Source organism: Hemicordylus capensis, chromosome 2 (assembly GCF_027244095.1).
Source record: "Hemicordylus capensis ecotype Gifberg chromosome 2, rHemCap1.1.pri, whole genome shotgun sequence".
NCBI classification, from domain to species: domain Eukaryota; kingdom Metazoa; phylum Chordata; class Lepidosauria; order Squamata; family Cordylidae; genus Hemicordylus; species Hemicordylus capensis.
Window position 1 is genome coordinate 116902831 of NC_069658.1, and position 27612 is coordinate 116930442.

At 41.6% G+C, this 27612-nt stretch overlaps 1 protein-coding gene across 36 annotated transcripts in view; it reads right to left on the reverse strand.

Moving 5' to 3' along the window:
- Positions 1-27612, reverse strand: part of MPDZ (multiple PDZ domain crumbs cell polarity complex component) — a 186390-nt gene that overhangs the window by 97714 nt on the left and 61064 nt on the right. For 33 of the 36 annotated variants that reach the window (XM_053294949.1, XM_053294946.1, XM_053294944.1 and 30 more), the window contains 7 exons: positions 24060-24142; positions 22181-22327; positions 20835-20984; positions 18447-18635; positions 16143-16352; positions 5521-5637; positions 2388-2549 (listed from right to left, as the gene is read on the reverse strand). In XM_053294949.1, the coding sequence (XP_053150924.1) occupies positions 2388-2549; positions 5521-5637; positions 16143-16352; positions 18447-18635; positions 20835-20984; positions 22181-22327; positions 24060-24142 (1058 nt within the window). Of the gene's footprint in view, positions 1-2387; positions 2550-5520; positions 5638-16142; positions 16353-18446; positions 18636-20834; positions 20985-22180; positions 22328-24059; positions 24143-24577; positions 24779-27612 lie in introns of those variants that run through there. The other 3 variants (XM_053294941.1, XM_053294942.1, XM_053294925.1) reach the window with 3 other exon arrangements.

Consider the following 27612-nt stretch of genomic DNA (forward strand, 5'->3'; position numbering starts at 1 on the left):
TTGTGTGCGTAAAAAAAAATCCACACAAAGCAGGGGAGAGGCCATTTTTGCCTCCCTTGCACCCTTAACCATGTCTAAAGGCCAAGGTTTAAAGTCAGGCTACCCACAAGGGCAGCACCGAGCTTAATTCCGGCGGTGCACACGGCTGGCCAAGCCCAGGCTGGGCTGTCCTAGCCTGAGTTTGGCTGCTTGTGTGTACAGCCTCAATATGTCTCTGCATTGCTCTTAAAGAAATAATAAGCCATATATTGTTAATGTAGATTGTCTATGGATAGTGTCTATGTTTTTTTACCAAGTCACACACACATATATTTCAAACAGTAAGTTTCATACAGTAAACAATGTGTGACTGAAAATATATTAGCAGCAGGGGTAAATCTATTACTAAGAGGTGACACAGCAATTTTGTGTGTGATTGTTCAACCTAATACCTTCTAGTAAATTAAGCAAAGACAAAATGCTTCCAATCAGCACAATGTAATTAATTAAATCTCATAAAGCAAAGGAGACACTTCAGTCATCTTCAGTATGTGTGAAGAGCATCTGCTACTCTTACCTTATTTATTCATAAAGTGTTAGACTCTGCTCCTACTCAAACCACATTTGAAAGTTTATCTAGCAATAACGGAGCTGAATTGGAGTCCCACACATTTTTTGCACCTATGATTTACTTGATTTGATATTCCCATATCATTCTCTCAAACATCTATGCCTGAGATAAATTACAATGTACTATTAACAAGGAATCTATCCTGGTTTGTATTTTTTTTAAAAAAAACTTCCTTCACTTGTCATTTTGCAAGTACTAACTGAACACAGAGTACTACAAGCACTACATTCACTGTTGGCCTGTTATGAAGCTTTTTAAGATGTTCAAATAACTGAGAATATTTTTTAAAAACCTGCCTCTCATAATGCACTTGCTTTCTTTCAAAATTTGGATTCATGACTCAAAGCATCCCATATGAGGGCTTCCTACTCCTTTGTAAGTACGGGAATACTTCTGGTGTGGACAGATATTCTCTGCTCCTCAGTTCTTAGAAAAGAACAAGGAAACCTTTTCATATAAGTCAATGGATCATGGATGCTATGCTTACTACTGCCTTGCTCTTCATGTGGTTATTTTCACCTGTGCAAAGTGAAATATAAAATGCTACCATTTGAGTCTTAGCATTTTATACCCATCTTCCTTAAATGGAAAACGAAAGAGAGACTTCAGGAAATGCCAATGTGACATCTTCTATAAGACCAGATGTGTTGCAGAATGTAAATTTCCCAGCATGCACTGTGTCTAATCCCTTTAAGTAACAATTACTAAGTTAAACAATGCAATCTGTCTCATTGGCACAGCAAAGGTACATTCTGTTGTGGATTAGGAAATTCTATTAGGAGATAAACTCCGGCTGTCAACCCTATGGCCAGTAAAGGCTGAAATACATTCCAGAAGGGATACAACCAGCTGGTGAATCTCAGGTGCGAAAGAAGGAAAAGCTCTTCTTTTCAAGAATATACACTGCAAACCAACCAAGAAAAGGAATCACCATCACCTGCAATGATATCACCCTGAGTATTAAAAGAAATACATGGAATGTATGTAGATATAATATATGTATATAAAAAAAACCCAACAAAAACCAACCCCGCCCCCCCAAAACAAAAAACAACCCCAACAGGTTGCCAAGAGATGGAGGGAGGAAAACTAATATAGGAGCAAAAATAAAAGACACCATCAAGCTAAAGAAAAAACTGCATATGGGTATGGGTTCAATACATTTTTAATATACATGCCAGCTTTATAGTATATTTTAGAATCTCATTTGTTACTTAATAACTAAACTGATCTAATGAAAGCCTAAAATTTTGATATTACTTTGGTGCTTATTTCATTTTAGCATTTTTCAGAGCTCATTTACTAAGAACCTCAGTAACTAATTCTTACAATGAAATAAATATTTTTTGTCTTTTTTTCATGGCTGAACTGTTAGGCATGTAGCTATCCTTCACTACTCTTACATAAACCTTTTTGAAAACGTCATGTAATGAACTAAATTGGTCTGAACCATATTTTTCTAATAAGGCAGCTCAAAATTGTCTCCAGTTCTTTATATCATGTCCAACAGTCATTTGGTACAATCAGTTATTTGAACTTCTTTTAAGAACGCAACTGGTCCATTGAACATTTCGTCTCCCAAATTCTGAACGGTGTTCAATCAATGCCACCTAAATGAAATTGCTTTTTAATCTAATAACAAACCTATGAACAGATGGAGCCAACTGTGTAAACATTAGCGTCTCTAGATCTAATACAGCAGCCAGACACAAACATTTTCACATTCATAGTTGCTTTATCACCATCAATAAATTGATCTTTTTTTCCTTCTTTTTACCTTGGGAGTTGAAGAAGGTAATGAAAGATTATAGTTCAGATCATCGGCACAGGAGCTGCCATGCAGAGCTGAAACTGAAGACTGGAAGGTACCATCATTGTCCGGGGAATACTGCGATTCAAAGGTGGATTCCTCCGCTAGATCTGCCTCGCTTGAGTCCACCTAACAGCAAAGGCAATTTAATCAGACAGGCTATCTGCTACCTTTGTATCACATAAGCCGCAAGCCCTGCATCTGTGACTATATACTTCCTGCTATTTTGCTTTGCCGCATTTTTGCTTTGTATCTGAGAACATGATTTGGAACTGAATTTGCATGAATTTCATTATTAGATACATACAACCTGATACTGGGAGGAAAAGGTTTCATTCCATATAATTTTTTTGCCAGTGAAAAATAATCTTAGATGCTGCCTAGTGCTGAATATACAAATACTGTGAACCCTTAAAGTGTTTCTAAATAGGTCTATTTTAAGAGGTTATTAATGTGTTAAGTAGTCTATATATCTGAGAGTCTAAGTGTTTTACCATTTTTATTTCCAATACAAAGTTTGAAAGGTTACAGTTGATGAAGTTTGTAACAGTGCTAATTTATTAAACAGTATTTGATATGATTCTTAATTATGATTCTATTTAACTATGATTCTGTTAAGCCATTTTTTGTCTACATTTTCATGCAGACCCAGTATTGTATTCACCAAACCATACTATACTTAACAGTATAAATAGCAAGGGTGTAATCCTGCTCATACTGAAGTTGGGAGTAACACTCCCATTCACTTAAATGGAACAGGATTATAGCCATGCATGTAATCTCCTATGTCTGCCAAACTGAAATAAAATCAGCAGATATGTTCAGTCACACCCATGTAAAAAGAAAATAAAAATCACATCCAAAAACAACAAAAACCTTCCATCGGGCACAATGCACCAGGAACTTGTCCAAGGCAAGCAATGGAGTAGCAGAAGACTACCTTAGCAGCTCCCCTCCTTCGCAGGAGAACTTCCTGGTCAACTGTATCTGTAGTCAATCCTGTAAGATTAAGTTGCCTATAAACAGAATTGGGGCTGACATCCAGGCTAAAGTGTGTGCTTGAACATTTAGCACACACAAAAAGAGGAGGGGTGAATTACGCTGATCAACCTTTCTTTCTTCAGCCCACTATGCTTGCAGAAAATACTATGTCTCTGATGGTTGCCACCCACTCATGGTTGAACTCTTCAAATTAAATGCAGTTACACAGAGGTACTTTTGAATGAACTGGCCAAAGCTCAGTGAAGTTTTACACAGCCCTTTTAAAAGCTCGGTGAAGTTTTACACAGCCCTTTGTGAAGCCAGAAGGGCTTGTGCATGTGCATCTACTCACTAGTGATTTTGTCATGATTTCATTATAAAACAAAAGCAAAAATAAAACTAAATTTTAAAAAACCACAATATTAGATTATTTATGAAAACTTGGGACATATTTTACAATGTCTGTGTTTTCTAATTTTCATGAGGAAAATCCTCTGCTAACTTGGCATCCCCTGCTAACTTGGCAAAGAGGCACCTTTTAACATGGTGATTCTCTTTATTTAGCAGGGGGAGAGTAATTGGCCCTATCCACCCCCAGCACAGTACAGTGACTGTTGGTGGTGTCTATCTTATGTTTCTTTGTAGATTGTGAGCCCTTTGGGGACAGTGATCCATCTTATTTATTTATTGTTTCTCTATGTAAACCACCCAGAGCCATTTTTGGAAGGGTGGTATAGAAATTGAATTATTATTATTAATAATAATAATAATAATAATAATAATTTGATTTCTATACTGCCCTTCAAAAATGGCTCAGGGCAATTACACAGAGAAATAACAAACAAATAAGATGGAACCCTGTCCCCAAAGGGCCCACATTCTAAAAAGAAACATAAGATAGACACCAGCAACAGTCACTGGAAGTACTGTGCTGTGGGTGGATAGGGCCAGTTACTCTCCCCCTGCTAAATAAAGAGAATCACCACGGTAAAAGGTGCTTCTTTGCCCAGTTAGCAGGGATTAGGGTTAGGGTTAATAAGTAAACTAAATAAGTAAGTAAGTAAGTAAGTAAAAATTTACTGGATAAGTAAATAAATAAATAAATAAATAAATATTTGCCAAACTTTAAATTTATTTGCATTGTGCTTTTTCAGAAATATATAGAGAACATTTTGTCCAACTTAAAGTCCAACTTTCTAAAATGTTGATTTGTTAGTGATTATTAAAGCAAATGTTTTCTGGACAGTACTATTATAAATTCTTCACTTAAATAGTATTACAGAGTGCACGTACAACTCTCCCACTAAAACTGCTGGGGTTTAGAAGAGCATTTGGCTGGCTAATATCCTATGTGAACTGATCAAAGCTGCAGCCCTATTACTAAAAATTCAATGGTTTAGTTTAGGTGATTGACTGCCCAATCCTATCCTATGCTTGTTTTTTAGGAAATAAATCCTACTGAGTTCTCAGAGAATTACTTCCTAAGCAAGACCATAGGACTGCAACACAGACCTATCTTGTATGAGGACAAGTTTGTCAAAATAGTATCATGTGCATATATTTTAGCTTTAGAAACCTAATCCAATGTATTGCCTTTGGATTAGGTCTGGATTTTCCTATTGATAAAAGTGCTGGTACTGCTGCTGTTATCCTGACTAAAGCTGCACCTGCGCTTACAGGGCTAGGGGTGAGAGGATGAATTCGAGCAACCTCCCCTTCCCCTGGAAGTGCTCTGTGCTATCCAAACACATGTCCCTGAGGGCTGTGTGACCTTCAGGAACATATTTTCGGGTGGCACAGAGTTTTCAGGAGAAGGTGAGGTCACTGAAACACTTCCCTCCCCCAAGCCCCAATTGCTGGTGCTGCTTTAGTAGAAACCATCAGTAGCCCTGGTGCTTCTTACCTAAAACCTACACTTTGTGAGCCTTGATGTCAGCCATTACATTGTGGTTAGTAATACCAATAATAAGTGATTAAAATGAAACCAAGTATTTTAAAATACACCTTTACATTACAACATCAAGATGGTTCCCACATTGATCCTAGACATTGTTCAGTACAAAGACGTAGATTAAAACGGGTCTGCACACATTATCATGGTAAGGAAGTGGCCACTAACCAGAGCCAGCTCAGCGTGGAAGAGGGCTGAATCAGCTTGCCCTTCCTCCTCAAAGGACTGGGCAGTGTAGAAAAAGGAATCTTCCTTAGCAGAAACATAGCCCTCTTCTGGTGAAAGCTGCAGAGAGAACGAAGCTCTTGAGTTGGATGATGGCCAGTGTTCAGGACATGCAGTGTGAGTAATGTTAAGGGAATTTTAGAAAGATGAATGAATGTGAAGCTCAGAAGAGACCACTGGAAATGATATTACAGTCCTGGGCATGTATAATGATTTACAGTGCTGAAAAAAGTACACTGAACACATGAGCAGCTCTGCCCAAGACTTTGAAATATTCATTCAGCCCTGTGGTCGGGGGTAATACCTAACGCTCCAATACCAGCACATGGGCTTTTGGAATGTTTTTTCTGCCTTGATGATGATTTATATCTACTCGCATGATTTCCCTTCCTGCCTAAGAGTCTGAATAATAATGCAGTTAAGTCTACTAAACTGGATTAAAGCCTATTTAGTCGCATTGGCTTCAATCCTATTTCTCTTGGGCCTTAAATAGTTATTTAGAAATGAGTTCCTTTGGACTCAATAGCACTTACCTCTAAGACAATGCCTTGGATCCTGGCTTGCATGAGCAGAATGAGACTTACACAAAGGGCTTCCCACTCTTTATCCCCACTACAGTCTCATCTGCCCCCACAAATGCCACTCCTAAAGGATCAGGGAACTGCTTTTGCAAGGTGCCTCTGTCTAATTCTTGCCAGATCTCATGGGCCCTTCTTCCCAACATTCCATGCTATTTGCCAGGGTCCTAGAGCTGATGCAGGGAGAAGGGAGCAGGAAAATCCTTATGTGTGAACCTCATTTCACTTGCGCAAGGATCCACATCAATGTGTTTGGAATGGAGATGTAAACCAGCTTACTTACACAAACTTCTACCTAACTGGCTTATAGATCTCACTGTAAGTCACTGGATGTTATCTACTCCTCACAACTGTCATAAACCTGGAAGTTACGCTGCCCCCATTATTCCAATTTTCAACATAAATATGATCAAGTGTTATATTATTATAGGGCACTTTAAAGTAGGGGTGTGCATCAAAGTTTGTGCTGAAGTGATTCAAGTTCTCCCGGCTGAAACGTTGGGGGAGGCAGAGCGGGTGCTTTAAACAGAGTGAGGCAGGTCTTAGCTGCCCTTCCATTTCTCCTTCGCTGCCCTGTGTGAGATTCTGGGAATACGGAAAAACAGGTTGCTCACCTGTAACTGATGATCTGGTAGTGATCCATTGACATCCATTAGAATGGGTTCTGTGCCTGTGCAGAAGCCTCTCAGTGTGGAATACCAGAGCTCCTCTTGGCACTTGCGCCCCGCCCCACATGACCACGTGGCTATTTACGGCAGGAGGATGCACCAGCACTTCAGTTCCTTTGAGACCCCCAGAGCAGTCGAACATCTTTGGAGCATTAGGTGAGTCCTACAATGTAGACTTGAGCACTACTGCGGAGGGGAGGTTCAGGAGGGTCTAATGGATGTCAACGGATCACTACCAGACCATCAGTTACAGGTGAGCAATCTGTTTAACTGGAGCGTGATTCGTTGAATCCATTAGAATGGGTGTTTAGTTAGCCTCTTTAGGAGGCGGAAGCAATAGCGTCGTTGTAACACTTTCCCCAAAATTCTCCTCCGCTGCAGAACGCAAGTCAATGGCATTATGTTTCACGAAGGGCTGTTCAGAGGACCAAGTGGCAGCCCTACAAATGTCGCGAAATGATATGCGAGATAGATGAACCGCAGAGGCACCATAAGTTCTAGTTGAATGTGCCGATTGACTTAGGCGACTGTACCTTTTGTAGGTTATATGTCATTAAGATTGACTCTACGAGCCAGTGGGATAGGCTCTGTCTTGATAGGACTTGTCCCATAGTCTTTCCTTTATAAGATATGAATAATCGTTTTGACTTTCTAATTGCTTTTGTTCTTGACAGGTAGAACAAAAAGGTCTTCCGGACACCCAGGGAATGCAAAGCCTTTTCCAGGGAGCTGAAGGAGGTAGACAAGTAGGCAGCACAATGTCTTGGTTTATGTGAAAATCTGTTACAACTTTTGGAAGGAAAGTAATGTCAGGATGTAGCAGCACCTTATCTGGGTAGAAGCATAAGGCACATCCATCCTCAGGGCCATTAAGTTCACTCACCCTGCTGGCAGTAGTAACAGCCACCAAGAAGGCAGTTTTCAGAGAAATAAGCTTTAGACTAGCATTCTTCATGGGTTCAAAAGGCACCTCTGTTACTGTTGAAAGAACTAGAGAAATACTCCACTGTTCTAGTGGCTGTCTTACTGGAGGATACAGATACCCATCCCGGGTGTCTCACTGAGATCGCTGCTAAGTGGACCTTTATGGAGACATTCGAAAGCTGTGAGCTCTTCAGTAAGGTAAGATACAGGAGGACCTTCCAGACAGTAGCCTTAAGAGGTCGGAAGCCCTTCTTGACAGCGTAGCAAGTGAATCTTTTCCATTTGCTTGCAGAATTCCTTCTAGTGGAAGGCCTTCTCTGATTCAGCAATATTTTATTCAGAAAGCCGATCCTCCATGCTATTAGCTGTAGAGTGGGCACCTCTGGGTGCAGCACTTGTCCATTTCCTTGAGTCAGAAGGTCTTGGCGCTGTGGAAGCCTTCTGTACGTGTGTCCTGATAGAGTAGATGTGGAAATCATGGTTGCCGAGGCCACCATGGAGTGATCAGGATACATTTTACCTGGAATCTCAGAATATGTGCCACCACCCTCCCCACCAGAGGTAGTGGGGGTTACATGTACATCAGATGTTGTGACCAGTCCATCTGGAACACATCTCCTAATGATTGTGGGTCATGGCCTGCTCTTGAGCAGTACTGACTGCATTTAGCATTGTGCGCAGTCGTGAACAAGTCTATTTTGGGGAAACCCCAGAGTCTGAGTATAGGCAGTAGATAAGAGTCGTTCAGTTCCCACTCATGCCGTTCTTCCGTGGTCAGAGCAACTCAGATCGTGCCTCTGGGTACCAGTTGCAGGGGAGTAACAGCAGGAGAGAGGGCATGCCCTCAACTCCTGCCTGTGGCTTCCAGCAGCATCTGGTGGGCCACTGCGCGAAACGGGATGCAGGACTAGATGGGCCTTGGGCTGTTCTTATGTTCTTATCGTCTGCTAAGACATTTTCCATCCCTTTGATGTGATGGCTAACGGGGTGATGCTGTTCTTGATGCACCAGTGCCAAATCTGTATGCTCAATGCACACAGAGATCTGGACACCATCCCCCCTTGCCTGTTCAGGTAGGCAATTGCAGTAGTGTTGTCCAGCTGGAGCTGTACTACCCTCCCTCTGAGCATTGGAAGAAAGACCTTCATGGCCTGAAAAACTGCGAACAGTTCCCGGAAGTTTATATGGAATTACTAGTGATGTGCCCGGACCAGTCCGGAGGCCATTCTATAGGCCTCCGGACTGGTCCGGGTATGGGCGGTTCGGGTTCGGAATGATATGGGGGGGGGGTTCCATAAAGGGCGGGGGAGGGTTTACTTACCCCTCCCGCCGCTTTCCAACTCTGGCAGCCGTATTTACTATAGCAATCAGGGCGGCAGGATACCTCCCTGCCGCCACTTTCCCCGCTTGCTTGCAAAAGGCTTTAAAAAGCCTTTTGCGCTGTAGCAATCGGGGCGGCAGGATACCTCCCTGCCGCCACTTTCCCCGCTTGACTGCAGCCTTTTGCAGTCAAGTGGGGAAAGGGGCGGCAGGAAGGTATGCTGCCGCCCCGATTGCTACAGCACAAAAGGCTTTTTAAAGCCTTTTGCAAGCAAGCGGGGAAAGGGGCGGCAGGGAGGTATCCTGCCGCCTCGATTGCTACAGCGCAAAAGGCTTTTTAAAGCCTTTTGTAAGCAAGCTGGGAAAGGGGCGGCAGGGAGGTATCCTGCCGCCCCATTGCTATAGTAAATATGGTGCCAGAGTTGGAAAGCGGTGGGAGGGGTAAGTAAACCCTCCCCCGCCCTTAATGGAAGGGGTAAGTAAACCCTCCCCCACCCCAGTGCTGGACCACAGCTCTGCGGTTCCGTGCACACCCCTAGGAATTACCTCTGACACCAGGTCCCCTGGCCCTGAGTTACTCTGGCATTGCAATGGCTGCTCCAGCCCTTGAGTGAAGCGTCTGTAGTCACCCATACAGATGGGGTCTGCAGTTGAAGTTCCACCAATGGTCCTGTTCCACCAACTCAAAGACTGAAGGATCTGTGGAGGAATGGTCAGCCTCTTTGGGGGACTGTTTATGTTTAGGCGTAAGGTGGATATGAACCATAATTGCAGATTTCTCATTTTTAGACTAGTATAACGCACTGTCATTTTGCAGGAGGCCATAAGGCCTAGTACTTGCCTTGCCCGCTGAATTGGACTGACCTGAAATTGATGCACTAGTTCCATAATGGCTTGGCATCTCTCTTTTGGCAAGAATGCCCTTCCTTTCTGGGTATCCAGTACAGCCCCTATGTAGGATATGGTAGTTACTGGGTTTAGGTGAGATTTTTTCCAGTTGACCTCTATCCCAAGGTCTCGGAGAAGCCCCAAGTATTGTATCTGAGAGAGTAACTCTTCTTTGTCTCCTGACGTCAGGAACCAATCGTCCAGGTACGGATATATCTTCAAACTTTTTGTTTGTAGAAGCGCCATCACTACTGCCATGCACTTGGTGAATACACGTGGGGCAGTGCAGAGGCCAAACGTTAGAACGATATTGGTAAATTGAAGTCCCCACTGTGAACCCCAGGAATTTCTAGTATGATGGCTTGATCCATATGTGGAAGTAAGTATCTCTTAAGTCTAACATTGCAAGCCACCACTCCTGATGTAGTAGTGGCAGGATGTCCTGCAATGTTGTCATCCAATACTTTTTTACATGGATGTATTTGTTCAGATGTCTCAGGTCCATTATAGGTTAAATCCCCCCATCATTTGGGGGGATTTGAAAGTAGCGGGAGTAAAACCCTTCCCGCCTCTGAACCCATTGCACCCGGACAACTGCTTTTTTGTGTAGGAGTTATTGCACTTCTTATTTAAGAGCAGGAGTTGCGCTGGTGAAACGCAGTCCTCTGAAAGGTGGGTGAGCCTTGAACTCTATTGCATAGCCTGATGTGACAATTTTCAACACCCACCGGTCTGATGTTATGTTGTGCCATGATTGGGCATGGCTTGCCAAACTGATGGTGTTGTTGACTAGTGGAGCCTGATAGATGATGTTGTTGGCTGCCACATGTTTCCCTTCAGTGTTCTGGAAGGGTGATAAAAGCAGGTTGTCCCTCGATATTAGAGAGTGTGATGGGCTGTCGAGGTCCTCAAAGATGCTTTTTTTGGGCTCTCCCTGTTTGTTACATTGACCTTGATTGTTTTTGTTCTTCTGCAGGTAATGCCGCTTGGTGAAGGGTTGATACGTTCTCCTATATTCTCTGCAGTCTTGTAGCCTATAATTGGACTGTGAAAGGTTGAAGAGTTTTGATTTTGACGTAAAGGCAGCCAATGTAGAGGAAGAGGTTAAAGTCTTTGCCATAAATTTTGATTTTTTTAAGTTTTTCCATAGTTGCATCTGTCTGCTCCGATAACAGGCCTTCACCATCAAATGGTAATCGCTCTATCTTCTCTTTAATGTCTACCTGTAAAGCTGCAGATCATAACCAAGCATGGTGTCTTAGGGTGATAGATGCACTCATGGCTCTGGACTTGGATTCCACTAGGTGTTTCACGGTACTAAGCTGTTGACACGTTAAGTCACCTGCTTTTTGCAGTGTCCTTTTAAAGCGAGCTTTAAATTATTCCAGAGAAAGTGTGTCCAGCTCTTGTTCTAAACTTTCTCACAGGCAGTAATTGTATTTAGCCATGCATGCTGAATAATTGGCCATTTTGAAGGAAAGGCATGCAGTCGAATATACTTTCCTTCCTAATATGTCTAACTTCCTCCCTTCTTTATCTGCAGGGGTCGTGTGGCATCTACTGGACCTTGAGGAAGTTGTGCAGTCTATAACCAGAGAGCTGGGTACAGGATGTTTAATTAGGTAAGTACTGTCCTGCTCCTGCACCCTATACAGACCCTCTAATCTTTTGGAGGTTGGAGTGGAGGTATGCAGAACCTCCCATGCACATTGTGCGGCCTTCGAAAAAATTGGCAATAGTGGCAAAGCCACTAGTTGTGCTGTTAGAGATCTGGCCATTAAACTATAAACTGAGTTGTCAACCATGGCGAGCTGTGACTTCAAGTTCAGACCCAACTCTGTAGCCATTTCTTTAAGCTGAGAGTGATATGCCTTTAATTCTTCTGTGGGGGACACATGAGATGGCATGCTACATCTGGTGAAGGATCTGGCTCAGTAGTTTCAGGGTCAGACTCAAAATCTGAAGATCCATGGTGACTTCCCACCAATAGCATCAGGGAAGACTGAGAAGGAGAAACTATCCAGAGATGGCAATGGTCTGGGCAATTAGGACTCAACTGGACTGCTATCAACATCTCTTGTTTTTCTCTAGTTTGTGTGTGTTTAGTAAGCAGTAGGTGTAGCGTCTGTGTTGATGCTGCTACTGTCTTCACCAACTGGGCTGGCACTACATGAGGTGCATCTCCTCCAGCCAAAGTACATATTGGTAGGGTGTAAGGACTAGTCTGAGGAAAGCCGACATCTAATCCCCTTGGCCTCCAAGCTCTGTCTTCTGCATAGTTATACGCCAAACTCGAGGAGGTTTGGCCCATCACTGCAGTTTGCCTTGGTGGCGATACAGTATGGGTGAATCTGCAAGTGTGCCCAGGGGACACAGTAGATAGCTGTGCTGCAGTTCAGGCCTGGGGCGTTTGACGATCAGGAAGCCCAAAAGTAAGTCCTGTGGGTAAAGTCAAAGCCTCCCCATCCTCTGAATGGGGAAATCCTTTAAAAGTAGATGGAGTAGTTGTATTAAGAGTCCAGCATTATCAAAAGAGACTGAGCAGTGCCAGGGTCTAAAGCTGCTCCTTCAATTCCTGCAGGGTCATCCTCTTCTATCTCAAAAGTCAGCAGAGCTCAGAATCAAGGCGTCACCGAAGTCAGAATGACGAGAGTATTTAAACTGGAAGCCAGGTCCTTATCTCTCAGTGTTGAGGGCAATCTTATTGGAGTCACTGCTGGTGACAAAGACCATGTGCTCGAGGTCGATCCCTTTGGTATCGACGGGCTCTTGGTCTCGGGTTCAATGGTCTTGATGCTGTCAATGCTCGTGTCGATGTCGATGTTGAGGGTGGAGCATGCTCAGCTGCCCTCAACATCGATGGGTGTCCCCTCGATGCCATAGTCGGCATCGGTATATCATGTTTTGCCGGCACAAAGCTCTGCATCGACATCATCGGCGTCAGTGGTCTGAATACCGATACAAAAATAACATACTGAGCCGACGCTGGTGACGGTGTCGATCTCGACGTTGCCGTCTAATGTTTCTTCTTGGTGTGCCCCGAGGCATCCGCCATTTTGTCTCTCCACCTTTTTGAGGCCTTTGGAGTTTTGAAAGTTGACAACAAAGGTTTAGACTGGGTCGAAACCTCAGCCCTCGAGCCATCCTTCCTAGGAGGAGGATTTTCCCCCTCCTTTGACAGACTGGTGGAAGTCAATACTTCATCATGGATTGTGGCTCTTAGACGGAGTTCATGATTGCGTCACATTTGCTTCAAAAATGACTGGCAACTTTTACACGACCAAGTGTTATGGCTCTCGCCCAAACACATTAGGTATAAATCGTGGCCATCTTGGGAGGGCAACTTTGCCTTGCATTTTGAACGTCATTTAAACATTTTTTTCTCAATCCGTTTAGCGGTATCCATTTCTTTTCCTAATTCGTAACCAACTACCCATCCAATCTTTCAGCCAAAATAATCCACTACTCACTAACGCAGTCCAGTAATCCAGTCTGAGGTCAGTTTGTCCAAAAGAATCCATCCTTTCATCTCAAATAGTCCATTAAAGCTCAAATCTTAGTCAAAAAGCCGTCCGAAGGTCAGATATACCGAAAATAAGCAATCTCTTTCCGTAAAACTCATTAATAGTACAAGGAACCAAAATGAGGAGCCATAGTAACTCAGGAACCAATCCCTATGGGGGTTGCAAAAGAACTGGTGCTTTCCCCCACCTTAAATAGCCATGTGGTTATGTGAGGTGGGGCGCAAGCACCGAAAGGCACTATGGTACTCCACACCGAAAGGCTTCCACGCAGGCGCAGAACCCATTCTAATGGATTCAAAGGATCACGTTCCAGATCTACTTGTTCCCAAGCAGAAAGCCCCCACAGCATTGCTTGTAAGAACGGACAGCGGAGCTGTTTGTTATATAGACAGCACCACGCTGGGCCAGTGGGGGAGCGACAGAGGGGCAGCTAAAACCTGCCTCCTTCTGTTTAAAGGGCCCACTCCCCTCACCCCGCCAAAATGTTTCAGCCAGGAGAACTTGAATCATTTTGGCACCTCGAATTAGAGGCACCAAAACACTTCATGCACATACCTACTTTAAATATATGAAGTGCACCATACACCTACTGCTTCCATCAACCTTAGAACAACTCATGATCAATTTCATTTTTAGAGATGGGATACATGGATCAATCTAAAATATATTGTTTGAGGCCCAAATCTGTATTTTTAGCATGCTGTGGTATTTCTGGGTGCAAAGTCATTGGAGAAATGGCTCATTACAGATCTAGAAAAAAATATTTCCATTTAATAAAACTGATCTTCAGTATTATATCTGACCAGAAGGAATGCCTTCTGAGTTGTTCACACAAAATAATAGTGGGTAGAACCTTGGAACTTTTTTCTAAAACAGCAGTTCCAAGACTATAAACAATTAGTAGGTGAGGCCTGACATTGACCAGGTAAAGTACTTTTGAGTAGATTTTCAAGAAACTGAATATATGTAAATAGAATTTTTTTTATTAATGTGCTTGCAAAAGGGAAGAAAAAACCAGTTTGGAATTCGTAGGATTTTAACGTCAATCATCCATTTTATTGAATTACCACCATATATGGTAAATTTGAATCATAGTAAATTTGAATTTGAGAAAAATCTTCTGCTTCTCCTGGGCATGATGTCATTTTGGAATTATTAATAATAATAATAATAATAATAATAATAATTATTATTATTATTATTATTATTATTATTATTATTATTATTAAAATCATTTTTAATATCCTGCTCTTCCTCCAAGGAGCCCAGAGCGGTGGCCCAGTCACCCAGCAAGTATCATGGATGAATGGGGATTTGAACTCAGGTCCCCCCAGTCTTAGTCTAGCACTCTAACCACTACACCACGCTGGCTCTGAGTGTTGAAAATCTTTTGAGAATAACAATTAAAATATAATGATTATATTCATAATTTCTTCTAAAAAAAATTAACCCGCCAAAATTAACTTTCCTCCAGCATGCTCCCATGTAAAAAGTAGTGCATTCAGCTCATTTCAGTGTCAGGATTGTGTATGCAAAATCTGTTAACTCTATGTCATCAGGAAGTATGGAGGACATGTCTATCAATGGATACTACTCTGAGGGCTATTGGCCACCAGCCTAAGAGGCAAGATGCCTCTAAATACCTGTTACAGGGAAGCAACAGCAGGATAGATGTGCTCAGCTCTTGCTTGTGGCATTCCCAGAAGCATCTGGTGGGCCACTGTGTGAAACAGGATGGTGGTTTTCCTGCTCTTTTTTCCTACTAAGGTAAAGCTTTGGAAGTTTCCGGATGGTGGCTCTGCGCAGGCGCAAATTCCATGTGTAATGCACAGAGACCACAAAAAAGAGCATACAGTTACTGAAAACCATATCAAAAGTCAACAGGGCAACCTTATTCCCCTGCTGACTAAACAAATTAGTGAAAATTAGCAACCCAGTATGATCAGTTCAGCTTACTGTATGTAAAATGTTCCCATTCAGAGATGTAAAAGTTCCAAAATGGTTAAGACATGGGAGAAAATTAGGCTGCACAATCCATCCCTTGCTGATGTTGGCATTTTTTGAAATCCAACATCAATCATAATATTGTCATGAATCTACAGAAAATCTTATGTTTGTAGAGAAGGTGTTGGGAAAGCATGTAATCATGGCTATATTAAGAATATACAATTTATCCATATCAGGTTATGGGGAAAGCAGCAAAACATCACCCTTCCGTGTTTTCCCTCCTAAATGTTTGTGTGTTTTTCAAAGGTATCCATGCACAGATCTCGCAAATTACTGTAATGTATTCTATTTCTTAGCTAGAAGGTTACTCAGCAGCCAGTACAAGATGCTATTTAATAATTGTGCCATCTCTGTGAGTATCAAGCAGAGATCATTTTGCAGAGTGAAGACAGTGTGGGCTGGCTGATGGATGAATGTTCATCACTTGATGAGGAGTGCAGCACTGCACACATCTGCATGACCCATTACCGGTAAAACACCAAAATAACTTTCATGCCCCCACAAACACAATACTTTTCAATGAAGTCTGTTTACACGCTCAGCCTTGTGAGTCATCAACTGCTGATTAATTAAGTGATGTACATGTATGTGAGACTATCTCTATATGGTACCTTTTCAAAATATGAAATCCAAGCATATAAAACTAACATCCTTACAGGCAACGGCTTAGCGACTCCTATTCTAACGGATCCCATTGGTGCTCCTTTCAATGCTTGCACAGCTTCCTCCAGGCTACCATTTTCCAAGTTGATGTCATTAACAAACATGAGTCTGTCTCCTGGGAGAAGCCTGCCATCTTGTTCAGCAACTCCTCCAGGAACTAGAGAGCGGATCACAATAACTGTATTCACAGGGTCCACCGGGTCCTTATTAAAAGGGGGAAAGTGAGAGAACCAGTTCATCTCTGTATTCTCAATTTTAAAAGAACGAATTATCAGCAAATTTTCTCCATGCAAAATAGCTTCTAAGGCATCTTTCAAACAACTTATTGATACACACATTGACCTTTTCTAACACTGAAGGAAATGACAAAGTCTATTCTTGTGTGGGAGCTGTGGGTGTGCATGTCGGTAGAAGATGATTCCAACTGCATTTTTCTCTGTGATAAACAATATATTCCAGCAAACAATATCAAGTGTGCCCACAATAATATTTATATTCATTATTGTTATCCAACCACATGTGAAAGGTAACTTTAAATATACTAAAAGTCTAAAGAGATCCAGGCAGTGATTAACTGAAATGTTTCTTAATGGATATAAATATGTGCTTCCCTATAATTAATGTACTTGACTGTACCACTCAAATAATGTCAGAAAAGCCCATTAGAAACACAATACTACTTGAGCCCTTGATGGAAAAGCATGTTGATGAAAAGCATACACAGTTCAAGTAAACCTAAGCAGCACTTTATTAATCAATGAAAAAGGAAACAATTAATTAAGTACCCACACCTTGATTATGAATTTGGAATCTAAATTAAAATCCTCTGCTTGCTTCTTTACTCCTTGTAGCCTTTATGCACAATTTTTTGAGCCTCAGCAAGATATCACATTATCATGTCTGCACAGTTAGGCTGGTGTGCAATTGACATACTTTAGTTAAGAGAAATCCCTCTACCACCGAGATGAAACTGAGATGTAGTTTCAAAGCTTGGCAGTTTCATCACTGTCCTTTGGCAGCTTTTGCTCAGAATCTCCCAAGGTTGTGAAACATTCATCTTTTTTCTTCTTTAAGCAGCATGCACAAGAATTTGCGCATCCAGGTTCTAGATTGTTTTCTCTACATAAATTAAATCAGGGAATCAGACACATGGCAAGTTGGTGAAGCATGGTCCACACCAGTAGGAACTACAAAATCTGGGAGGTCCAATTACAGTTGCCACTGGCTCATCTGGTGGAGACTCAAGAACAGGCCTTCTCTATGGTTCCCACAGGGCTTTGGAATGCACTCCCTGTCAAAATAAGAGCTTCTCCATCTCTTACTGCTTTTTAAGAAGACCCTTAAGACAGACCTGTTTTCTCAATCTTTTAATTAAAATTAATTTTAAACTGTTAAAACAATTTCAGAGAGGAAAATGATTAAACTGTTCTATGAAATTGTTTTGTTTTTATTCTGTAAAAGTGTCTTAATTTTTATTGTTTCTATATTGGAATTTGTACACTACCTAGACAGACAGACAGATAGATATATCAGGCAGTATATAAATATGACAGACAGGAAGACAGATAGATAGACAGATAGATGATAGAATAAATACATGCTAGAGATTGAACTGGGCCTGATACCAAGACAATCCTAGTCTCTGGTGATTTGTGCTAACCACTCTGCATACTCATCATGTGAAAAGTGCTGTTACTACTACTACTACTACTAGCAACTGATTAATGTATGTGTAGCTTCTCCTTAATTACATTAAAAGACTGACAAATGTGATGAGCTGACAATGCATGTTTAGCTAACCTTCTGCATTAACAACTCTTTTTCTTATCTAATATATCAGAACCCATTCATAATGAATGGGTTCATAAAACTAGTAAAGGTTATTTACATTTTACTTTAAGGTCTGGTATTTATGGTGGCTGACATATTCCGCAGCATAAAATGGGGAGTGCCAGACCTGCTCTCACCACTGTGGGGCTCTAAAACATGCAGTGATAGAGCTGCACAAGAGGACAGTGCTGGGACTGCTGATTCTTGAGTGATCAAGTCATGTTTGACTTCCACGGGGAATACTGGAAGTTGTGCGCGACATGTGATCATACAAGAGTCAGCAGTGCCGGTACTGCCATCTAGCGCAGCAGCACTGCTGTGTATTTTGGACCCGCACAGCAACACAGGTGGTCTGGCACCACCCACATTACACTGTGGGACATGTAAGCCATTGCTTCCAAGTCTTTTTAAAAAGAGACAATATTAATCACAAAGTGTTTTTATGAAATAAGCAGTTCAGAAATTACCTGGTAATCTAATATGCTAAAGCCAAGTCCCATGCTTCCTTTCTCTAGCTCAATTTCCTGAATTTCTGTTTCCCACATTGCCAAAGGAGATCCTTGTACCTCATCTGTATTCTGGCCCACATTAGCCATTTCAAAGTCGGCATTATCTGTCTCTGAAGAGCCAAGGAGTCCACCAAGATCTACATGAGACTGGGAAAATTAAATAGAATCACTTACAGAAATAAAAGTGAAAACATGATGCTGCCACAAATTATCTATGATGCATAACACTAATATTAGAAAAGATCCTTGATCATATTGAACACCAGAGACTGTGCAAAGCATGTCACCTTAGCATCTCTCAGTTGTCCCAGCATTGAGCCAGAAGCTGCATTCCATCTTTATCTGTGTCTGGCAAGGCCCCAGTTCAGAGTGACAAGTACTTCATCTGGAGCTATTTGCCAGCTTTCCTCATTTGCCACAATGTCACTCAGAGCAGAAGAGGTGCTTCTTCTGAGTCCACAGTAGCCCTAGCTCAGAGAGGCAGTAGGCTGCACATCTGTTCCAGCAGAATCCAAAGAGCAGTGCAACTTGTTCCATGTACCCGAGAGAATTTGGGGTGTGTATTCCTTGAACATCAGCCTCCCATGCCATGTGACAAACCACTTTTCAAACTGAGGGGAGTTTCAAAAGAGTCTGTGTGACATGGCATGGGTTTACCACCCCATCACAAAAATTTATATAGCACTTTTCAGCATAAGTTCTCAAAGCAGTTTACATAGAAACATAAACAATAAATAATGGGTGTAGTTTTCCAAGTAAGATAATCAACAGTTCTTCTGGTCATGCCTTCAGGCATATCTAAAACAATAACATGATTAAAGCCACTCTGTGAATCTAAAGAAAATATTTAAAGATAGATAGAAAGATCTTTATGCATCTGAACTTTTCTGATTTTTTTCTCCTACTTTAAATACTCCTTTCATGCTCCTATGATCTGTCTTCAAGACATTCTATCATGATCAAATATTGTGCTCTATGTGAACTCCAGTGACATTTGGATTCCAGCTGGGCCTTCAACTGCAGAGTGGAAGATGTTCAGCAACAGCGGTCAGTGAAGTCCAGTGCTAGCAAGTGGCATACCAGAAGAAAGCAAGCCCCAGACCCTTCCTGCAGACATTTATCAGAAACAGTCAAAGCATGAAGTGCCTGCAAATGCACACCAACATGTTGCTGTAGAAGCCTCCTCCTCCTTTGGATCTTTCTTTATTTTTTTATTTATTTCTGTAATAGATACCCATTAGTAAGAGCATGGGGGTCTGCTCTCTCTGGGCTGTTGCTCAACAGTAGCAGTGATTTATTGTGTTTCACTCTACTTCACAGCCATGTCTGCCAATATACAGTAGCTCACACAGGTGCTGAACAAACCAAAAAAGCTTCTTTACAATGAAGATTCTTCATTAACTCAAATGAATGTACACACTTGTAAGGAAGACAAGGGACATTCATGGATAGGAGAGGGTTAACCCAGGAATCTCTGGCCATCTGGGGCAGTGGGACTCTTCCCAAACCAGCAGTTCCATCCCTGGGTAGCCCAGACTCATTACCCAGGCTAAAAGTGGGATAGGACATTAAGAGAGCCCATCCTACCTTTTTATTTGGTCATCTACTGCAATGGCATGATCTAAACTGCTCCTGAGCTGCCAGCTGCCATGTTTACCATAGAGCTGGGTGGAAAAAGAGGCCAGGCAGAGCTGCTGCAATACTGATTCTCTATTGTAATTCTGCTTCTCTACCATTTCCACCATGCATTGTAATATAGCTGGAAGTCCCTGCTCCCAGTTTCAGTAATGGAGATTGCCGCTATGCCATTCATGTGAGCACACGAGCAGCAGAGTCCAGAGCAGGCTCTGGTTATCTGGGAGGACAGGTAGGATCCTGCCTTCCCTTCAACTCTCCCGTTTGGTGATGTTGTAGTTGTCTCATTTGTGCAAGGGACAACTGTATATTCTTCTGTTTATCATTATATCTTTAGTTGTGCCTTTATGGAAAGCACCCTATACCTTCAGCAGAAGCAGCCAAGAAGAAACACGGAAAAGGCAGTGAGGTGCTGTTAGTCAATGACACTGTCCATTTTCAAAATTTGTATAGGCAGTTGCGGAACAAAAATAAAGAAAGAGCAGAGAATCAGTGCTTGGAAGATTGGAATATGTTCATCTAATGGAGAAGGCAGGTTGGGGGCAGGCTTGATGACAGTCAGAGTGGGGCGGGATTTCACACACTTCCTAATTAAGGGGGTAGTGTCTGAACTAGCTTCTGGATGTCCACACCATGAATAGTCAGAAAGACAAACCTATAGAATATAATTATAGCATCTGATATATACAGCATGTCTCCACATTGTATTACCTGTTCTGTCATCTGGCATTCATCAGTTACAGACTGACTAACCGGTGGAGCTGCTGTACGGCAACACACCATTGTTACCTTGATGGGGAGCTCCTTTAAAATGTTTACTACATCCTTGTGATTTTCTCCAAGCAAAGATATTCCATTTACCTGCCCAGAGAAAACAAAACAGTTAATAGAGATTGAAAAATGAAAAATAAGCCCCATTATTTTCAAATGAAAAAGGCATAATCATTATAGGACTCTGCTCACTTCTGACTAAAACCAAATAATTTTCAGTGGCGAAACAGGCAGGCTAAAATAAAGGAGAGGAGAGCTGGTCTTGTGGTAGCAAGCATGACTTGTCCCCTTAGCTAAGCAGGTCCACCCTGGTTGCATATGAAAGGGAGACTTGATGTGTGAGCACTATAAGATATTCCCCTCAGGGGATGGAGCCGCTCTGGGAAGAGCAGAAGGTCCCAAGTTCCCTCCCTGGCATCTCCAAGATAGGGCTGAGAGAGATTCCTGCCTGCAACCTTGAAGAAGAAGCTGTTGCTAGTCAGGGTAGACAATACTGAGCTAGATGGACCTATGGTCTGACTCAGTATAGAGCAGCTTCCTATGTTCCTAAAGTACAGATTCTGCAAAAATCCACACAGCTAATTTTACCCCATGTATTTGAAAATGGGATTTGTTGGCCCTATCCAACCCCAGCACAGCATCCCTCCAGTGGCTGTTGCTGGCATCTGCCTTATGTTTCTTTTTAGATTGTGAGCCCTTTGGGGACAGGGGACCATCTTCTTGATGTATTATTTATTTTTCTATGTAAACCAGTTTGAGAACTTTGGTTGACAAGCGGTATATAACTACTGTAGTAGTAGTAGTAGTAGTAGTTGTTGTTATTTAGATGGAGCAGTTTGAGATATTCAGCAATATGATACACTGTAGCACACTTTTGGGTAGCATGATGGTGGGAGAAAAGAATTTCTAATATAATGTAATGGGGAAAGTGGTGAGGATTTGTACATTCCTTGAAAAAAAAGAGTACAAAATTATGACTATAGTCTATTGAGAATTTCTTATCCACAAGTACCACTTATTGGTATGAAACTAGCTCAAGAGTGCATATCTGTGCTTTTGCATAACTACGCTTCACTATAAATGGCATTTGTACTGCAGAAGTGTGCCTGTTCTTATGAACTTGCCCGCATGCCCTTTTTGCACTGTTTGTTTATACCACTAGCCAGTTATTTGCCCCTTGAAGTTAATATGGCAAAATACACAAATTTCTACAAATACTAGAAACAGAAAACACCAGTACAATCTTCTTTTCAGAATCTTAGAAGCAAAGCAGAGCGTTCTCATACTTCCAGTAATTCATCTCCACTGAATAGCTTGCCACATCGTCCAACTGGCCCTTCTGGCAAAACAGATCGGATAAAATGATGCCCCACTGTAGCTTCCAAGCTTATCCCCAGTCCGCTGCTTTCACTAAACTTGCTCACATGTGCTACCTAGGGGGGGGAAATTAAATAATGAATTTTCAGAACACTATGAATCAGTTGTTTTCAAAATTGCACTCAGACTCATGCATACAAAGGAACAGTGGATTTAAAAGCAGTAACCATAACATTTTGCCACAGATGCTCTACTCTCTAAGCTACAAGCTCACTTCTTTCAAACATCATCCGTGCTCATTGATTTCTCACATCAAAACAAGATGGAATCACAATGTAAGCTGAAAGGGAGCAGCCAGCTGTAACGTCCCATTCTCCTTTGCAAAGGGTAACAGATGCTGGTAGCTACAGCTGCCCCAGAGATGAAAGGTAGTCAGAGGGAACTACAAATAAATGGAACGAATGCCACAATCAAAGGGCCCACACCTCCCATTACAGCAGAAGTCAGCTTCCATGGGTGCCACAAGAACAATGGCTAACAAATACAGTATTCTGAAACGGAAATGTCTCCAATGCAACGTAAAAGCCTTCGATTCCAGATTCAGCACCAACATTGCATACTGCCGTCACCCTCTGGGAGCGATCAAGCAAGCACAGGATGAACACCTGGCAATATAATCTTCTATGGGTTACTAATCCCCAGATGGAGGAACAGCTGTGCTAGGCAATGAATGAGAGTTGTCGCTATGATCCTACCCCTAAATTCTGCTTAAATGCCCCCCTCTGGAGTGTCACTTATGTTCAGGGTCCAACAGCAAACACACTCCTTGGACCAGCCAAAGCACACAACATGCTATAAGTTCTAAAATGAACTCCATGGACTAGACAAGGAGCAGTGGGCTTCTCTATCACCTAGAAGACTGACAAACAGCTGTAACTACATATTTAGCATGAGTTATATTGGATGTGAACATCTCAACATCTACCCTCTGTGGCATGTTGAGAACTATTGTTCATGGGTTGGTCTTCACCTAGAACAGGGGTAGGGAACCTTGGCCCTCCAGCTGTTTTTGAACTACAACTCCCACCATCCCCAGCCACAATGTGGCTGGGGATGATGGGAGTTGTAGTTCAACAACTGGAGGGCCAAGGTTCCCCACCCCTGACCTAGAAGGAAAGGAGATTAGTGGATGACTATTCTCCTGCCTCATAGCAAATGGTTGGTCTAGACCAGGGATTCTCAACATTGGGTCCCCAGATGTTATTGGACTTAAACTCCCATAATCCCCAGTGGCCTTTGATTGGGGATTATGGGAGCTGAAGTCAAATAACATCTGGGGACCCAAGGTTGAGAATCCCTGGTCTAGACAGCCTTTTGGTCACTTCCAGTTTACTAAGTGGAAATGGTATAAGGGCTGATTCATTATTCAGTCCTTATGGATTAGTGGATACCCTTAGCATGTAAGAGAAGCTCATTCATTTTTCCATATATAAATGCTAAAAGGTGTTTTAGCTCCTCACCATGTGTTCATATGGTATTCGTGCAATGAAATAAGTACATATATATTTGTGACATATTTAGGGGAACTTACTGCATGCACACATTACTCACCAAGCCTGTGAGGCAGTCCTAAATAACAAGAAGCTTTGTCTGCTGTCAGTCAATGCTTTGTTTATTTTCTGTTTAAACTTTGGGTTTTTAAGACTGATATTTCAAAAATCAAAAACAAAAGTTGTGTGTGGGGGTGTGAGTGTGTGCGTGAGAGAGTCAGTGAGAGAGAGGGAGAGAGCAGAGCGCATGCTATAAGAACTAAAAGAAGCCTAACAGCAAAGCACTGTGTTTACATACCACAACCTCATAAGCTGTCCCCACAATCATCTGCCATTTGTTCTGCAATGTCATTTCTTCTTCTAAGGAAGTTAGCTGAAAATCTAAAAGAGATAGTTTGGCAGTTAACTACAGTGGAAGTATACCATTCTTAACCTTCTTCCTATGAGTTATATATTAAATCACTTGTATTAGTTTGTATCCTTTTAGTCTGTGTCACCGTTTATTGGAAATGGAAATGTGGCTAATGCACCTCTATTATCCTATTGGATTGACTAATACAGAAAAATTATTAATATGAAAACTGTATATTGCAAGATCAGTAGCACAACCAGGAAGAATTTTCTCAAATTAATGTAAAGAAGGCTGAAGCTTTAAAAAAAATTAACATGTGTAAGCCGTCTTCACTGACTCTAAAGAAGTCATGAGATGAGTAGTTTATGATGAGATTTCTTTTTTAGCACAACTCTTTAAATCTCATCTTGCATCACTTTGCTTTATATCTTTGACACTACCCCAAAGAGCCTTTTAGCACTTACCCTGGCCATTCAGTTTAGAGTTGCATTACCTCAGGGATTTCCTTTCATCTCCTCTCTTCCAAAGAATGCTAATTGTACCAGTAGCTTTCTGAATAACTAGGTTTCTTTCTCGCTACCCTCTGCTGCACCTTTCCCTTTCTGTGAATCCTGAAATTACATGCACCTTCTGTACTCCTATGGAACAATTGTTCTCTATAATTCTCCTTTGATTCATTCACCATTCAACTAAGTTGCTCCTGTACTTTAAAGATACAAGATAATTAGGTATTTCTAACAGTAGTGCTCTCTAGCAAGTTAAAATGGGGTTGAGGATCTAAAGAATATAGCACAAAACATTAATATGCAGTATTTGCAATTTCCCCCCAAAACTATGGAATGCAATCAAAGACCCGAATTTAAAACAAAACAAAAACCTACTTTATATTGCAACAACAATTACACTGCAACAACTGTATACTGTTAAGCACTTATAATATGATTGGTTTCAAACTTACAGGATTTGTAAAACCAAAGCAGTATCCTTCCCAGTCATTTTAACTGTTGTACTACAGTTACACAACTTCCCAAATCTATACAGTACCACTAATAGATTTTCAACTGAATCATTATAGACAGATAATTCTGCTTACGGTTGGTACACATTTAACATTCAAACATAGCCACTTGCATGGACACAGTAAGTGTTCTCCATATGCATGACTAATTCAGAACTAGTCTTTGCAAAACTACAAGCTCAGTTTCAGAGGGTACTATTAAATTGTGGTCCCTAGAGGGCAGTGGATGAATGCAAGTTTGTGTAGGGAAGTTAACTTATGATAGATTTACACTAAGAAAGGACTATGTTGTTGAAGTGTATCTACATTAAGAAGATCCTTTATAAAAGAGAAAGGATGGAGAGACTTAATAATAAGGTGCTCAGTCAAGTCAGTAAACTTCAGTGACTTAAAGTTTATCTCAAGAATGAAAAATACAGAAAAGAGTGCTAAATAAATATAAGGACAGTACATTAAAACACCAAAGTGGCAGAAAATGTGAAAGCAAGCTATATATTTAATTCTCTTACGGCCGACTGCGTTGGGAACTGCATGGGGATGTGGGGATGCATCTGGATGGCAAACGGCAGCGAGGGAGGCAGGCGGGAGAGAGTGGTTAGCAAGGCATCAGCAGAGTTGGGGAAAAGGAGGAAGAAGGAAAACTATAGGGGAAAGGAGAAAAGGAGGAAACTGGACCCCTGTGAGGTAAACGGACCCAAGGAGCTTGCCCGAGGGTGCAGAGACAACAGACACCCGGTCTCAAGGAGCGTCCTCAAGGAATGGGAGAAAATTTGGTGGTTGGGGGCAGCTGGGAGGGGATGGCTGGGTCTGGTAGCTATGACATGAGGGAGGGGAGAGGACCACAAAATGGAGGGACCGCAAAAAGGCAAGTGGCTCCGCCACAAAGTTCACCTGCTTTGCAGTGGTGGGAAATGGGGTGCCTGGCAGAAGGTGGCGGCGGGGAGAGGAGACTGGGGCAGAAGGCGGAGGAGGAGAGAGGAGACTGGGGCAGAAGGGGTGAGGGAGGTGGGCAGAAGGTGGGGGGCGTGTACTGCCGCACAGATGCTCTGTGAAGGTTCAGCTAGTTATATCTATTCTGCTTGTTGTGTCACAGATCATACCCATTTTAAAGCAAAGGCATAAACTGTTGTGACCACCCACAGACATGTGAATACTTAAAGAGTACAATACGGCTCCATTCAAAATCTATGGTAGTTTTGCCACTGACTTAAGAGGGATACAGATTTTGCTCATGTTAAATGATTATCTGCTCTACAGAATTTAAGGTCTATCTTAGACAATACATTTAAATGTATTTATTTATTTATTTATTTGCTTGCTTGCTTGCTTGCTTGCTTGCTTGCTTGATTGATTGATTTCTATACCGCCCTTCCAAAAATGGCTTGGGGTGGTTTACACAGAGAAATAACAAATAAATAAGAAGGACCCCAGTCGCCAAAAGGCTCACAATCTAAAAAGAAACATAAGATAGACACCACCAATGGTCACTAGAGGTACTGTGCATGGGGCCAGTTACTCTCCCTGGTGGATGGGGCCAGTTACTCTCCCCCTGCTAAATAAAGAGAATCACCACGCTAAAAGTGCCTCTTTGCCAAGTTAGCAGGGGTTAAATAAAGTATAAAAGTATACTTAAATGAAGTCTAAAAGTAAAACTTTGTACTGAAATATCTTGTCATGAAGTAGGTTATCCATTAACAGGCCATTTTCAATATCAGTAACAACTAGGTTTAAGTTTTGTGCACTACAGATGAAATATTTTAAAGGCAAAGCACCATCCATTTACATAGTTCAGTAATATTAAGGTATTTGACATTATCATGAAAGTGGAATGCTGTCACCTGTGTGCTTTGTTGTGTGCTTTTAGCACAAGTGTGCTAAAATTGCATAAATATATTTTGTATTCACATTTTTAAGTTGCAGAACAGATCTAATGCATAGTATTAATATTTTAGCAAATCTTTCTATTAAGATGTGACTGGTTATATTAGGCTGACAAGGGCGCACACTGGAAGATGAACATTTCAAGGAAAATAACATGACAGTGAGTGTCTGAAGCTGCTAGCTCAAACACTGCTAGAAAAAAAAGAGACAAGTAACATGAATGCAAATAAAAAGAGCTGTCCTTATAATCTTATATGCATGGGATGTTAAATACAAAGGTTAGATCACTCTGGAGGTGATCTCTGGAGTCGTCAAAGAATAAAATAGCAAAGCCTATCACAGGGAAGACAGCAGTGAATATTTTAGCATGAAGTATAAATCTGTGTTAATATTTGGGAAGTTACTCCTATGACTACAAAGATCTATGAAAATGTAGCTTGTGGAGATCAATGTTGATATGGATTGTTTCAGATAGAAGACTTATGTAGGATGAATGCTATAAATGGCTCCAGAGCTTGCCTGTTTTCCTTCCAAGATAGATTTGTACATTAACCTCCAGATATTACATTTCAATTTATTTGTAAGACATAGGAACAACTC